The 15,696-nt window shown below is 41.3% G+C and overlaps 1 protein-coding gene across 6 annotated transcripts in view; it reads right to left on the reverse strand.

The window, feature by feature from the left end:
- Window positions 1-8,464: 8,464 nt before the first annotated feature.
- The window catches only part of Moe (moesin), a 175,269-nt gene continuing 168,037 nt past the window's right edge, over window positions 8,465-15,696 (reverse strand). For all 6 annotated transcript variants that reach the window (XM_076204288.1, XM_076204289.1, XM_076204287.1 and 3 more), the window contains 2 exons: window positions 13,512-13,751; window positions 8,465-11,485 (listed from right to left, as the gene is read on the reverse strand). In XM_076204288.1, coding sequence (XP_076060403.1) covers window positions 11,321-11,485; window positions 13,512-13,751 — 405 coding nt within the window. In that variant the 3' untranslated portion in view covers window positions 8,465-11,320. The remainder of the gene's footprint in view (window positions 11,486-13,511; window positions 13,752-15,696) is intronic.

A 15,696-nucleotide genomic window follows, 5' to 3' on the forward strand; every position in this document is an offset into this window, starting at 1 on the left:
GCAGCAACACTATGGACACCCAGTACTAAAAAGAATATAAGGAAATTAGAAAGAATACAAAGAGCAACAACAAACTTGGCACCAGCTCTTTCCAAATTAATATACGAACAACGATTATCCAAACTGGAACTACCACCACTGGAGCAGAGAAGAGAAAAAGGTAATCTACTGACTATCTTTAGAATCATGAAAGGGATGGAGATCCTTGATAGGAATGATTTGATAAAACATGACAACGGAAAAACAAGAGGCCATGAAAAGAAACTCAAAAAGGATAACTATAGAAGAGATCTGAAAAAAAAAATTGCTTCCCACATAGTGCTGGATATCTGGAATAACTTAGATAAAGAAACAGTGTGTACAAATACTATTCAAAATTTTAAGAAAAAACTTGATGCTGAAAGATACAATGACAGATCACCATGAGTATAGTTCCCTTCCCTTGTAATACAACTAGGTAAATACAACTAGGTAAAAATACCTACCCCCACCAATTCCACTCCCCTCCACCACCCCTTCCTCCCCTCTCATCTTAACTCGTTATGGATGATGGGTCATCCCTGTATCTTGCCCACTGCCCTGGATCAGAAACAATGTAGCAAGACACAGTACATCCACAGCAAGGCTGCTTCATTTAATCGGCGACCACCCCCTCTCCATTCCCTCATGCAAAAAAAAAAAAGAGAAGATGAGGAGAAACCCTTACAGAGTGTATCCAAATATCATTCACATGTTAGCACCCCCTACCCCTCCATCTTTTCCTTGCCTAATAGTATCATCTATAAACAGTCACTCTCCACTCCTTATCTCCTTGCTCAATACATATTACCCTCTTTCTCAATGCCACCTTCACCCCATCTATCCATCTCATTTTCAGTCATCCCCTCAAGTTCACTCTCTCCACCTCTGCCTTCCACATTTCTTTTACTAATCTTTCTTCACTCATTCTTTCCATGTGTCCAAACCATCTCTATTTTTTCATCTCCTTTTCCACTCCTTCTCTCCTCCTCATTTCTCACTCTATCCAGCCTAGTAATCCCTACCATACTAGACATTTCATCTCAAACACATTCAATTTTTCCTCTCTGCCTCTCTTAAATTCTGTCTCTGCCCCATACAAAGCCATCAGCACAATCACCTCTTCACACAATCTCCTCCTTGCATTCATTCCCAGATGTCTATTTCTAATAACACTTTTTAATCCCCCAAAACCTTTACTTGTTTCTCTAATTCTATAATTACCTCTAACTCCACTCCTCACTTTCCTGCTACATGCAACCACAAATACCTAAAGCTATCAACTTCCTCCATCCTCTCTCCTTTAAGACTTACTTCCAATTCACTGCCATCCTCTCCCCTTGTAAATCTAATAACCTTGCTTTTAACCACATTTACCTTCAATTTTCTCCTATTGCATACCTAACCAAACTGTCACAAACTTCCTACCCCCCTCTGACCCTGCCACAAGTGCATTGCCATCAGCAAACAGTAACTGGCTCATCTCCCAATTTTCTCCATTTTCTTTAACCATCTCCAGTCCCCTGACCACCTCGTGCACCACCCCATCCATGCACATGTTGAACAGCCACAGTGGCATGACACATCCCTGATGCAGTCCTACCTTTTCCTCAAACCACTCACTCTCCATTTCTCATTTTAACTCAGGCTCTGCTACTCTCATAAAAACTCTTGACTGCCCTTAACAGCTTACCCTCAATCCCATGTGAGTGCAAAACCTCCCACAGTGCCTTCCTGTATACCCTGTCATAAGCCTTTTCCAAATCCATGAAGGCCCAAAAATCATCCTTGTGAGGCTGCATGTTATTGTACAACCAGAGCCACGCATAATTTTGTCTGTGGCAGAGGAAATCTATTCATAGAGAAATTATGATACTTTATTATACTGCGACTGTCCCTTCATTATGCTGTCCTCCCACTCTTGTTACTGTCCTTCCTGTACCACTTCTCTGAATATTCATTTTCTCATTTTGCCGAACCCTGTGGTGGGGGAAAAGAATACTGCCACCAAGTCTTCCCACTTGAATCGTATAAGGCGACAAAAACGGGATGGGGATAGGATTAGGCACCCTTCTTCCTGTAGCCTCAAAGGGGACATTCCTTAAAAAAGCAAAGGCATAAGAGGGTCTGCGAGTTTCCCAACCAGTATCCTAAAGTTTGGGTCTTTTAATGTGCATGGATGTGGTACAGATGAGAGTAAAAAGGAAGAGATAGACAGTATGTTTGTGAGAACAAAGATGGATGTATTGGCATTGAGTGAAATTAAGTTGAAAGGGAGGGGTGAGTTTGAGTTTGGGAGTGTAGTAGGAGGATCTCAGGAGTGAAGAGAGGACGAAGGAGAGAAGGGGTGGCTATAACTAGTAAGTGGTGGAGTGGAAGGAGGTTTCTTTAAATTTAATATGGATAAAGGTGAAACTGAGAAGGGAGATCTGGGTTTTTGTAAGTGCATATGGGCCTGATAGTGAGAAGAGTGTAGAGGAAAGGGAGGCTTTTTGGATAGATTTAAATGAGTGCATAGAGGGTTTAGGGAAAAATGTCAATGTAGTGGTATTGAGAGACAATACTATGGTAGGAAATGAACTGATAGACAGAGTAGTTGGGAAGTGTGGAGCTCCAGGAAAAAATTGTAGTGGAGAGTTGATGGTCATGTGTCTGGAGAGTTGATGATAGCAAATACAGTGTTTAGGAAGAAAGTCAAGTATAATTACACATGGGAGAGGGTGGTGGATGGAAGGATGGTAGAGTATTAATGGACTATATAGTGGTAACCAAGTAGGAAGAGTTAAGGATGTAAATGTTCTAAGGGGAGAGAGTGAGGGAATATCCGATTACTTTTTGGTGGAAGGTAAGATGAAAGTGGAGACTAGATGGAGAATGAGGAAAAGGACAGAAGGTAGGGAGGTGCTTAAAGTAAACTGCTTAAATGAGAAAGAAAAGGAGAAGTACAAGAAAAAGCTGAGACAGAAGAGGGAGGGAGTGAAGGATAGAGTAGAACTAGGAGAGGAGGAGGAATGGGGATGGTTCAAGGAGGGAGTCACATGGTATGCAAAGATGGTGTGTGGAAAAAGGAAGATGGGAGGAAATAGAAGGAAGGGTAGTGAGTGGTGGGATGAGGAAGCAAAGAAGGTTGTAGAGAAGAAGCAAGCTTTCACAGATTGGTTACAAAATAGGACAAGAAAATCATATGAGAGGTACAAAGAGAAGCATAAGATAAAGGAGGCAAAGAGGAGAGCAGATATGAAATGGGGTAAGAGTATGACACAAATTTTTTAAAGTAATAAAAAGATGTTTTGGAAAGAAATTAATAGAGGAAGAGAAGGTGAATCAAGTAGAGAAGAGGTAAAAGGTGCAGATGGGGAAATGATAATGAAAGACGGCAATAAGAGGAAGATGGGCAGAATATTTTATGGAGTTGCTAAATGTGAAGGAGGATAGGGAGGGAAAGGTTGCAGTGTGTAACACAAAGAAAATGACAGTGATGAGTCAGAAAAATGGAGGAGAAATAAGGAAAGATGAGGTGGATGCAGTTGAGTTGGATGGGTGTCAAGCAGAATGTCTAAAAAATAGAGGTACAGTGATGGTGAATTGGCTGGTGAGGATTTCATGTTTAAGAGAGGGTGGAGTGCCAGAGGACTGGAGAAGTGCCTGTATAGTTCCATTTTACAAAGGAAAAGGAGACAAGTGTGAGTGTAATAGTTTCAGAGGGATCAGTTTGTTAAGTGTAGTTGGGGAAGGCTTATGGGAGGGTGTTGATTGAGAAGATTAGGAGAGGAACAGAGGGAGTAATTGGTGAGGAAATGTGTGGGTTTAGGACAGGTAGGGGGTTGCATGGATCAGATTTTGTGTTAAGATAGATATGTGAGAAAGCTCTAGGAAAAGGTAAGGATATTTTTTGGGCCTTTATGGATTTGGAAAAGGTTTATGACAGGGTAAACAGGAAGGCACTGTGGGAGGTATTGCAGGTATATGGGATAGGAGGAAAGCTTTTAAGAGCAATTTTTACAATAGTAGAGCTTGTGTTAGAATCATAAATGGAGAGAATGAGTGGTTTTAGGTAAAGGTTGGACTTTTCCAGGGATGTGTTACGTCATCTTGGCTGTTCAATTTATACGTGGATGGGGTGGTGCAAGAGGTAAATGCAAGGGTAATGGGTTGGGGATTGGAGATGTTTCGAGAAAATGTTGTTTGCTGACGACACTTCACTTGTGGCAGGATCAGAGGAGGGATTGAGGAAATTAGTGACAGTTTGGGAAAGTGTGCGAAAGAAGGAAGTTGAAGATAAATGTGGATAAAAGTAAGGTGATGAAATGGACAAGGGGAGAAAGTGGCAGCAGATTGGAAGTATTAAAGGAGAGAGACTGGAGAAGTGGGTAGTTTTAGATATTTGGATGCGAATGTGGCAGGAAAGGGAAGAGTGGAGTAGAATGTAGATTGAGAGAAGCAAATAAATGCCTTGGGGGATTAAAAAGTGTAATGAGAAATAGACATTTGGGAATGTATGCTATGAGGAGATTGTATGAAGGAGTGATTGTGCTGACAGCAATGTAGGGGGCAGAAACATAGAACATAAAAGAGGAAGAGGAGTTTGAATGTGTTTTAGATGAGGTGCCTGAGAAGTATGATAGGGGTTACTAGGCTGGATAGAGAAACAAGGTGAGGAGGAGAACGGGGGTGGAAAGGCAATTGGGAGATAGGGTTGATGAAAGAGTATTGGGATGGTTTGGACACATGGAAAGAATGAGTGAAGAAAGACTAGTAAAAGAGGTGTGGAAGGCAGAGGGAGGAGTGAATATGAGTTGGCAATCAAGGATATGATTGGGGTGGGGTAAAAGGGGCATTTGGAAAGAGAGGAATGTCCATTGAGGAATAATGAGAGAAGACAGAAGATATAGGAGAATGGAGAATGTGTATGGATGATGCTGCGATGCATGAAAGGGAGTGGATGGGGGATGGGGTGAGGGAGTGTGAATAAATTGACACAGGCCAAAGCGATTTCTCCCCATCTCCATTTCTGCATGAGGGGGTTTGCCAATTTAATGAAGTGGCCTTGCTGTGGATGTGCTGTGTCTTGCGACACTGCTTCTGATCCAGGGCAGTGGGTGTTATGCAGGGATGATCATCCCGTCATCCAAGAGGAGCCAAGATAAAAAGGAGGGAGGGGGGTGGATGGGAGTGGAGTATGTGGGGATGGAATAGGTGGAAGTGGATTTTATCCCTTTGTTTTTTGGCTACCTCCTTTGTAAGGGGGAAAAGACTTTGGTATATTTATGTATAAATTGTATATAAATTGAACAACCAAGGTGACATAACACATCCCTGGCAAAGTCCTAACTTTACCTTAAACCACTCTCTCCATTTCTAATTCTAACACAGGCACCACTCTTGTAAAAACTCTTGACTGCTCTTAACAGCTTTCCCCCTATCCCATATATCTCCAATACCTCCCACAATGCCTTCCTGTCTACCCTGTCATTAGCCTTTTGAAAATATATGAAGGCCCAAAAAACATCATTACCTTTTCCTAAAGCTCTCACATATCTGCATTACCACAAAAATCTGATCCATGCAACCCCTACCTGTCCTACACCCACACTGTTCCTCACCAATTACTCCCTCTGTTCCCCTCCTATTCCTCTCAATCAAAACCCTCCCAACTATACTCAACAGACTGATCCTCTGAAACTATTACACTCACGCTTGTCCCCTTTTCCCTCATAAAGTGGAACTATACAGGCACTCCTCCAGTCCTCTGGTACTCTACCCTCTTAGACAAACATTAAACAACCTCACCAGCCAGTCCACCATTACTGTACCTCCCTTTTTAGTCACTCCACAAGACATCCATCTAACCCAGGTGCCTTACCTCCTCTCATCATTTTAACAACTGCTTTCACCTCATCTTTCCTTGTTTCTCCTCATTCAGTCTCATTTTCTTATGCCACGTCCACACGGTCGAGCACTGTCCGCCGGGCACGAGGGCTTTGCTCGACAACGGGCAATTTCATCGGGCAAACCATCAAACTGTCCGTTCCCGGCGCTATTTGCGGGCAGTGGATGGAGGGCTGACATCGCTGCCAAACGCACAAGGTGAGGTGCGAGCAAAGTTAGCAAACCCGCTCAGTACAGACCGGAGTTACCTTTTCCACCATGTCCGCACCTAGTACTAGTATGTACTGGTCTCGACAAGACGTGCTATTGGTGCTATGCTTTTTCTCATATTTGTCTCTTGCCTTTGTATATATGGCTCCACTTTCAAAAGAAGAACAGAAAAGCTGCATATGTTCATTCTCATGTAATTGCAAAACAAGTGTTCATTTTCATCATGCAATTCACGTAGGATTGTCATTGAGCTTCCCATTAAATCACATCTTTGTAACCACTCCCGGCATCAGACATGTCTCCGTGATTTCTTCTTTTTCTTTTTAATGCAGGCAGCAGTTACAATGCTGTAAAGTGCTATCTTCTTTCCAAGTATGGCGGGAACCATGGTTATCGTACCGCACTGAACCACTCCCTCCCAACCTCTGCTTATGGCCAACTAACCTCCAACCACCATCGTCAGCCATGTGGACACTTCGCGGGCAGAGTCTGCGGACTTTGCCTGGTAAGAGCAAAGTCTGCCAGGCACAGTTCGACCGTGTGGACGCGGCATTAGCACTTCCCATTGCAACTTCCTTTCCCTATCCTTCACATTTGGCATACTATACCATAGGCTCTTTCCCTCTAACTAGGGAGGTACCCAAGAAACAAAGGGATAATCCACTCCCACCCATTCCATCCCCACATACTTCACTCCCATTCACCCCAATCCCTCCCCTCTTATCTTGGCTCCTCTTGGATGATGGGTCATCCCTGCTTCTCGGCCATTGCCCTGGTTTAGAAGCAGTGTTGCAAGACACAGCACATCCACAGCAATGCCACTTCGTTAAGTTGGCAACCCCCCACTCTCCGTCCCATCATGCAGAAATGGAGATGGAGAAATCCCTTCAGGTTGTGTCAAATTATTTTTTTACACATAGTCCCTCACCCCCATTCCCTTTCATGCATCACAGCATCATCCATACACAACCATTCTCTATTCACCCCTATCTTCTGTCTTCTCCCACCCTTCCTCAACAGACATTTCCCTCTTTTGCAATGCTCCTTTTACCCCATCCATCCATCTCATCCTTGGTCGTCCCCTCATGTTCACTCCTTCCACACCTCTTTTTACTAATCTTTCTTCACTCATTCTTTCCATGTGTCCACATCATCCCAATGCTCTTTCATCTACCCTATTTCCAAACTCCCTTCCCACCCCCATTCTCCTCCTCACATCGTTTCTCACTCTATCCAGCCTAGTAACCTCTATCATACTTCTCAGACCTCATCATCTCAAACACATTTGAACTCCTTTCTTATGTTCCATGTTTCTTCCCCATACAGTGCTGTTGGCACAATCACTCCATACAACCTCCTCTTAGAATCCATTCCCAAATGTCTATTTCTCATTAGTTTTCAATCCCCCAGGCATTTACTTGCATCTCTCAATCTACATTCTACCTCCACCTCCACTCCCTTTCCTTCCACATTTGCACCCAAGTATCTAAAACTATCCACTTCTTCCAGTCTCCCTTAATACTCACTTCCAGTCTGCTGCCACTTCTTCCCCTTGTACATCTCATCACCTTACCTTTACCCACATTTATTTTCACTTCCTTCTTTTGCACACCTTCCCAAACTCCGTTACTAACTTCCTCAATCCCTTCTGATCCTGCCACAAGCACAGTGCTGAGCAAGGAAGGGTGGGACTGAATGGAGAATGTGTATGGATAATATTTTGGTACAGCATGGATTTTCTCCCCATCTCCATTTTCTATGTCAAGCAAGAGAGAAGTCGAGGTATAGGGATGAGTGGAGAATGTGTTTAGATTATATTTTGACACAGCCCAAAGGCATTTCTGTCTTTTCTAATTGCCACACAAGGGTGGGGTGTGAATATGCCTTGCTGTATTGCCTTAACCTTGGCAGTGGATAGAAGACAGGGATGACCTTTCATCCACTTGAAGCTGAGAGGGAGACAAGGGCGGTGGATGGGAGTGAGTGTATGCCTATGGCTATCTCCCTTATGAGGACAAAGGAGACCTTGGTATATAGATGGTCATGATGATTTGGTTTGTCACAAACTTCCCCAATCTCAGGGGGTTTGATGGAGTCTCTTAAAGAACAACTTTTTGAATCGGGAAATTTAATGTCGTATGCCCTCATCACAAACTTGCTGCCAATCATTCCTTTCATATTTACTCTTATCATATGCCCTCTCCACATCTACATCACATGGGTATAATGGTTTTTCTTTCTCACAACTTCTTGCCAAGTTTAGGACATTAAATGTAAAAAAATTCCTTAAAGTTCTGTACAAAGTGGGCTGGGGAAAACAAAAAACACAAGGGTAAATGATATGCCATTTTAATCTAGTTTTCCTTTTATTCAAAAATTGACTTTATGATACCTGGCGTGTATATTGGCATTGGTTTACTTGTTATGCATCTACATCTAAGTTATAAAACAAGGCAACCTGAGCGGCGCTATGCTCATGTCACCTGAGGCTACAACTAACCGCCGCCCCAACAGTTGTGTGAAGAGTTTCGTAAACCTGACAACTGCCTCGTACCCTGACACGTTTAGCAATGCACCTGTTCTTGCATGTCTCGTAAGGGTTCAACTGTGGGTCACAAGGGACAGGAAAAGCTGACGGGATATGCATAGGCACTGGTAGCACACTTCTATTGTCAAAAATAGAAGGAAATTAACAAGCTATTGGAGATGTCAAGAGATACTTCAAAGTTGAGGAATAATTATCAATTTCTGAAGAAGAAAAAAAATATATTTATATATATGTATTGCCCAGTAACATTGCAGAAGTCCATTTTTCTTTAACATTTATACCTTTTAGAGCACAAGCACATGTGTGTCAAAATATGTACAAACACATGTTCTCATACACACAAACATATACATACATGTACATGTGTATACACAAAACAGACACACAAACACACACACGAGCACACAAACATATACATATGTGAGATATCTCCCATATAGTGGTGCTGCTCTGTAGCATTTTATAAGGATATAGGAAAATATTTTCCACACCATCCAATTGTTGGATTTATTCATATTTGAAACTGATCAACATGGCTGCAGGATTATGTTATACATGATCTACATAGCCAATGAAGCCTGAATAAATGTCAAAATTATACACATATATATGATTGTGTACATGCCCACACAAGCACATATATTTGCACATCTGTACAATATGGAACAGGTTGGCAAGTGTGCATGTATAAACATATACAAAATATACAAACATGCTTTCTTTTACAAGCACATACATATGGAAGAGTTATTATACACATATTCACAATCACTCCACGAAAACCAAATCATTTAAGTCCAATTATGCCATCCCAATCCCCCCCCCCCCCCGAAAAAAAAAAAAATATATATCCATATATATTGGGTGAAAACTTACAGGGTGTGGGTAGAAAAGATAGGGAAGGGACAGGAGAATATATGGAAACTAAGAACAGGTAGTGATTACAAGATAAGTTGCTAATGCCAATATTACACTTCCATCTGTCTTCCTTGCTGGCTCAGGGCCTTAGCTTACTGTTTCATCCACAAAGGCATAAGCTTCCAATGAATGCTTCAAGTAAAAAGATCATATTCAAAATAGACTACCCATCAACAAGTGTATGTACAAACATCTATAACAATGTTCTCGAATGTCTACAAGTCCTTTCGAGAGTCCCCCACCCCTTGAACTAACCTAACCTGACCTGCCCCCCCCATACCAACACAGCCAGATGGCAGGTTGGTGGGCGATGCAACTGGTAAGTACACTACAAACTCATTGGTGGCACAATGGCAGAAGAGCAAAACTAAACCAGAATCTAGTCCGAAGGAAAGGAAGCACTTGGGGACAACGCATACTAACATTGTGACTGTACTGGCAAGGAGTCATACCCACAACTCTGAATGGCTGATCCTGGGCCAACGTCCAGCACCTCGCTTAAGTAGGCCATGGTTGGTCTGCTCCCTGTCCATATCCATGAGCTATAATCAGCCAGCTACCCATGAACATGTACAGGCTACAGGCAGCCTGCTACCCTTGCACATGGGCAAGAGTTGATCTGCTGCCCATGCAAGTAGATGGCTAAGCAGTCCTGAGCTGGTCTGCTGCCCATGCAAGTAGATGGCTAAGCAGTCCTGAGCTGGTCTGCTGCCCATGCAAGTAGATGGCTAAGCAGTCCTGAGCTGGTCTGCTGTCCATCCACTGGGCGACACTGTCCTTTGCTTTCTGCAGTCAACTCCATTATGGTCCACAACAGTTTGCGATCTCAACACCACATACCGATTCAAACTGACATCATGATATGCAGTAATATTGGGGAAAAAACCTAATGTACACAACTTCTAGTGAAAATGTATTTAACAATTTTTTATTTATACATGTGTTGGCAGTCCTCACAAAATATCATCTAGCTTTGTTCTCAATGAGGCATAAGAGTCATAGCATTCATAAATCTTCATGCACATGTACATTTAAGAATATGTGTGTGATTCACCAGGGTCTTGGATCACGTGCTAGAATTTGTGATTGACAGCTATTACCCTAAGCTTACAGCTTGTATATGGACTGACCTATGGGCAATGCTGTGACTTCGCACACACCCCATTCCCTTGCTTAAACGAGTAAACGGCTTGCAATGTTAGTGAAGCTTTCAAGCCTGGAGTAGGGTTGATTTCAGGTCTGCACCCTTGCAAGCACTAGACACTAACCACTACATTAGCAAGCCGCATGTACACACATTTGTGTTCTTTCCCTTTCCCTAGAGCGAGAGGAATTTGTAAGTATATTTGTACATATATTCACATATGTATATAACCCTAACCTTTGTGTATATGTATATAAACTTGTACACAAGACGTACATACACACATATACAATATATGTAAACATACTTATATACATATCACATGACAATTTACTAATGCTGGGCCAACTGACTGGTTGGTGCTATAAAGGTCACGGGGAGGAAAAGAAGAAGAAGAAAAAAAAAAAATAATAATAATAATGATGATAATAATAATAATGATAATAAAAATAAAGAAATAAATAAAAATTAAGAGAGAAGAGTGGAAAATAAAGTGGCTTTCCTGCCTGTTCTCCTTATCGTACACATGGCATCCATAATCCATAAAAACCTCTATCGGGCAGAAACAACAGAATAGGAAGATGCCCCGCCATTTACAAATTCTCAAACTGGTCAACTCTGCGCTTGGTGTTGCCCTTTCGAATTTCTCGCAGAGTTTTGTATTTGTCTCTTCCCTGCCGGACATTTTCCTTGTGAATCTTGTCCATGGTGGTCTCCTTTTCTGTGTCCCTTGTCTGCTCCAAGTCCTTCTTGAGTGCCTGCACAAAAAACGAAACTGTGTTAGCAACTACGACACATAATTGTGGTGTCTAGAATAGAAAGGGCTAAGTGCCAGACCTCCTTGGTACACAATTATGGTTCTTAGACCATCTGATGTTAAGAGGCAAAACAGCTTACCCATGACTCCTGCATATTCCCCTTTCTATTCTTGATGCCTTCATTATTAACAGCAAGTCTATGCTTTCATCCCAATCCTTCTCAAACTCTAACACAAATGCTCTGATCATACATTTTAATTATACATGAACTCAACAGAAAATGAAGGATATAACCAAAATTGAAACACTATAAAGGGCGGTGATCAAATTGGTTATATGTCTTGCTGATAAACCACACGGAGAGACTAGAAACTTTCATCACTAAAAAGTACATACAGTGAGACCTCTCATTAACGGATGTTAATTAGCTGTGTTTGCGGTGTTTTCGGTGCTGTTGTTTAGTGCGTGCAATCACTATGCCACCCAAAAACCACTCCAAAACACCGAAAACACAGCAAACACGGCTAATTAACGTCCGTTAATGAGAGGTCTCACTGTATATACATACCCCCAAAGATGGAAATCAGACCAAATAATAAAAAAACCTTGATGTCAGAAAATCACACAGTCTGGATGGAATTGCAAATTGGATATTAAAAGAATGCACAAACGAGTTGAAGGACAAAATATACAAGATAATTACTCAAAAGAAGGAAAGGTACCTCAGGACTGAAAAAAGGCAAATATTGTACCAATATATAAAGGAGGGAACAAGGAAAACCCAACTAACTACAGACTGGTCTCCTTTACAAGCACAATAGCAAAAATATATGAAGTTTTCAAAAGTATATGGGTTAAACATCTGGGAGAAAAAATATACTGAATCCAAAACAATTTGGATTTAGACAAGGAAGATCATGTACAACAAACTTGATCTCCTTCTCCTCGAGACTAATAGAAATAATACAAGAAAAGGGATGGATGGGTGGACTGTGCTTTTCTAGATCTACAAAAAGCATTTGATAAAGTACCACACAAAAAACTAATAAGAAAAATAGAATCAATATGTGGTATCAAAGGAAAATTATTGGAATGGATGGAAGACTTCTTGACTAGGAGGAAAATGAGGGTATTTGAGACAAATACTTGACCTTGTAAGAAATGATAAGTGGTCCTGCAAGGTTCAGTATTGGCTCCAATCATGTTTGCCACATGTATGACATGGATAAAGGTGAGGAATGTTATGAACTTCGCAGATCATGCAACAACATTTGGAAAAAACAAAGAAACTAATACTACAATATAAAAACAATGCATATGCTCAGTGATGAATTATGAGAGTCCAGCATGGGCACCTAATCTCAGTGAGACAGACCTCAACACCCTTCAGACCATACAAAACAAAGCATTAAAGACAATTACAGGCTGCACATATACAACACCTACAGACCACCAACACTATGAAACAAAAGTCCTCAAAGTCAAAGATCACCTTGACATGAGAGGTACACAAATACTTGCTACAGCCTCCACAAACACAGCACACCCATTACACTACATAGCAGAACACACACACACACATAATATATAAAAAAAATCACACACAAATACTCTCTTTTCTTCCTCCAAAACCACCAACTACCAGCCTTCGGAAACATATTCATAATCACATCACTCACTGCTCCATTAACACCCTAAAAGACAACACATTGCTGCATGCCAGAGCCCCTTATATCCATCCCTCTGAATCCTCTCTTCCACAAAAGGACAGAGTCCACCTGGACAGACTGCAATGTGGCCACCACCCAGCCCTTCTAAGCTACCAGAGGAGACTGGAAGACTGCATTGTGGACAAATGCCCAGGATGTAACACTTCACCCCTTACTATTCAACATGCAACATACACTCTTAAAGGATTTGTGGGAAAACCCCGTTTTGGCCATGGCATTCCTTGGGGAGATGGGACTGCTCAGAGTCTAAAGAACAACAAAAACAACAACAACTACACTCTACTCTCACTACATACCTTAAGTTGGTTCTGGAGTCTTTCATTGCGTTCTGTGAGTGTGCGCCTTTCTTCAACTGGGTCTTGGATGTTTTCTGCTTCATCACCAACCAGATCTCTAGACACATCTCCATTGGGAAGGTCCTCTTCTCCCTCATCATGCTCCTGTTCCTGCACATGGTGGTGCTGTGGCGTGGATGTGGCAGCCAACAAAGCCTGGGTTGCCTCCTCCTGTTTTCGGCGCACTTCCTCAACCTCATCCTGAAAGGTACCACCAAGGTAAATACAATACAATGGGTCAAACATTTGACAATTCATATTCCCTGGCATCTTTTAACAATGTTAAAACTCTTGGTTAGTTCAGCTAAAATCAAATTCCAAAACATTTGCAAATTTCAAAATAACACAAAAACTGTTAAAGGGATAATCTTTTAATATTTGGTTAATTTTTATATACTTGTTTCATGAGTAGCCAACCTATCCAAAACTAAAAAACATTGGTTCCTATGACAGACACTCTCTACAGTGGAGTTCCTTATATGAATGGTTTGCTATCCAAACAGAATAATAAGTTTTTCAGAAAAAAATAAAATAAAATAAAATAAAATAAAATAAAATAATAATAATAAAAAATAAATAAATAAATAAATAAATCAAATAAATAAATAAAATAAAATAATAATAAAATATATATATATATATATATATATAAAAAATTGCCCTCTACGGTATTGGCTGCATATTATTGTGGGGTAAAAGCTGCTCAGTAGCATGCAGCTGATACTTTAGGTTCTATATGGGGTGCCCCTATGGACCAGAGCCACACATAATATTGTCTGTAATAGAGGAAATCTTTATTCGTAGAGAAATTATGCTACTTTATTATACTGCAACTGTACATCCATTTTGCTGTCTCCCCACTCTTAATATTGTCCTGTACCACTTCTCTGAATATTCATTTCCCTTTTTGCCGAACACTATGATAGGGGAGAAAGAATACTACCACTTTGTGTTCCCAATTGAGTTGTAAAAGGCACTGGCTACAGTCAAATGACCACAAAACATCACTATGATTAAGGACAGTTGCTTAAAGACTATATCTAAAATAAAATCAATATTGAAAAGGCTCCCAAAGGATTATACAATTGTTCTATACAAATCGGCCCCCTCCAACAACTACGTATGAAAACCTCCTTCCTCTAACAAATACTATATATATGGACCTTATATCTACATTTCTAAAATGGTACTTGCATTCAAGTATTCTATTCTTTGTAGCCTAACTAGATAAATCTATATATAAATATAAATAAATAAAACATAAATACATGTGGGCTTCCTAAAAAGCACTTCTTCTAAGCCCAAGTCCTAAGTAGGTATATGAACTCCAGATACAAACTGATGAAATTCAATACATGATGAGGTTACAGTCCTATGGTCCTCAATCACAACAAAAATGCATAAAATAGTAGCCAAATCACAATGGGGTGCATCATTAGTCCACTCAAATTTTGGCTCATATAATAGTGCCATACATATCAGGATAGGCATTATATGATTTTATTTGTATTTACCTAGTTGTATTATATGGGAAGGGGAGCTATGCTCGTAGTGACCCATCTTTGTATCTCGCAACATTTAGTTTGTTCTTAACCCCTTCACTCCAGGCCAAAATCTCGCAGGCAGCATTAGTTGCCAGACATGCGATGTTGCATAATAATACATATATACATACATACATACATATACCAAGGCTTTTTTCCCCCTTACCAGGGGGGTAGCCAAAAACGACAAGGCACAAAAACATTCCCACCCATTTCATCCCCAAAAACACTCCACACCCCTCCACCCTCCCTCCCATCTTAGCACCTCCTAGATGACGGGTCATCCCTGCACCCTGTCCACTGCCCTGGGTCAGAAGCAGTGTCGCAGGACACAGCACATCCACAGCAAGGCCGCTTCATTAAATCGGCGACCCCCCCTCTCCGTCCCCCCATATAAAGGAGAGGACGGGGAGAAATCCCTTCGGGCTGCGTCAAACTTTTTGCTCACACACACTACCTCACCCCCATTCCCCCGTCCAATCCACCTCATGCATCACAACATTTTCCATATACAACCATTCTCCATTCACCCGTCTTCTGTCCTCTCCCGTCCTTCCTCAACAGACATTCCCCTCTTCCCCAAAGCCCCCTTCACCCCATCC

Source organism: Oratosquilla oratoria, chromosome 21 (genome assembly GCF_046742065.1).
Source record: "Oratosquilla oratoria isolate Oo_2021 chromosome 21, ASM4674206v1, whole genome shotgun sequence".
Classification (NCBI taxonomy): Eukaryota; Metazoa; Arthropoda; class Malacostraca; order Stomatopoda; family Squillidae; genus Oratosquilla; species Oratosquilla oratoria.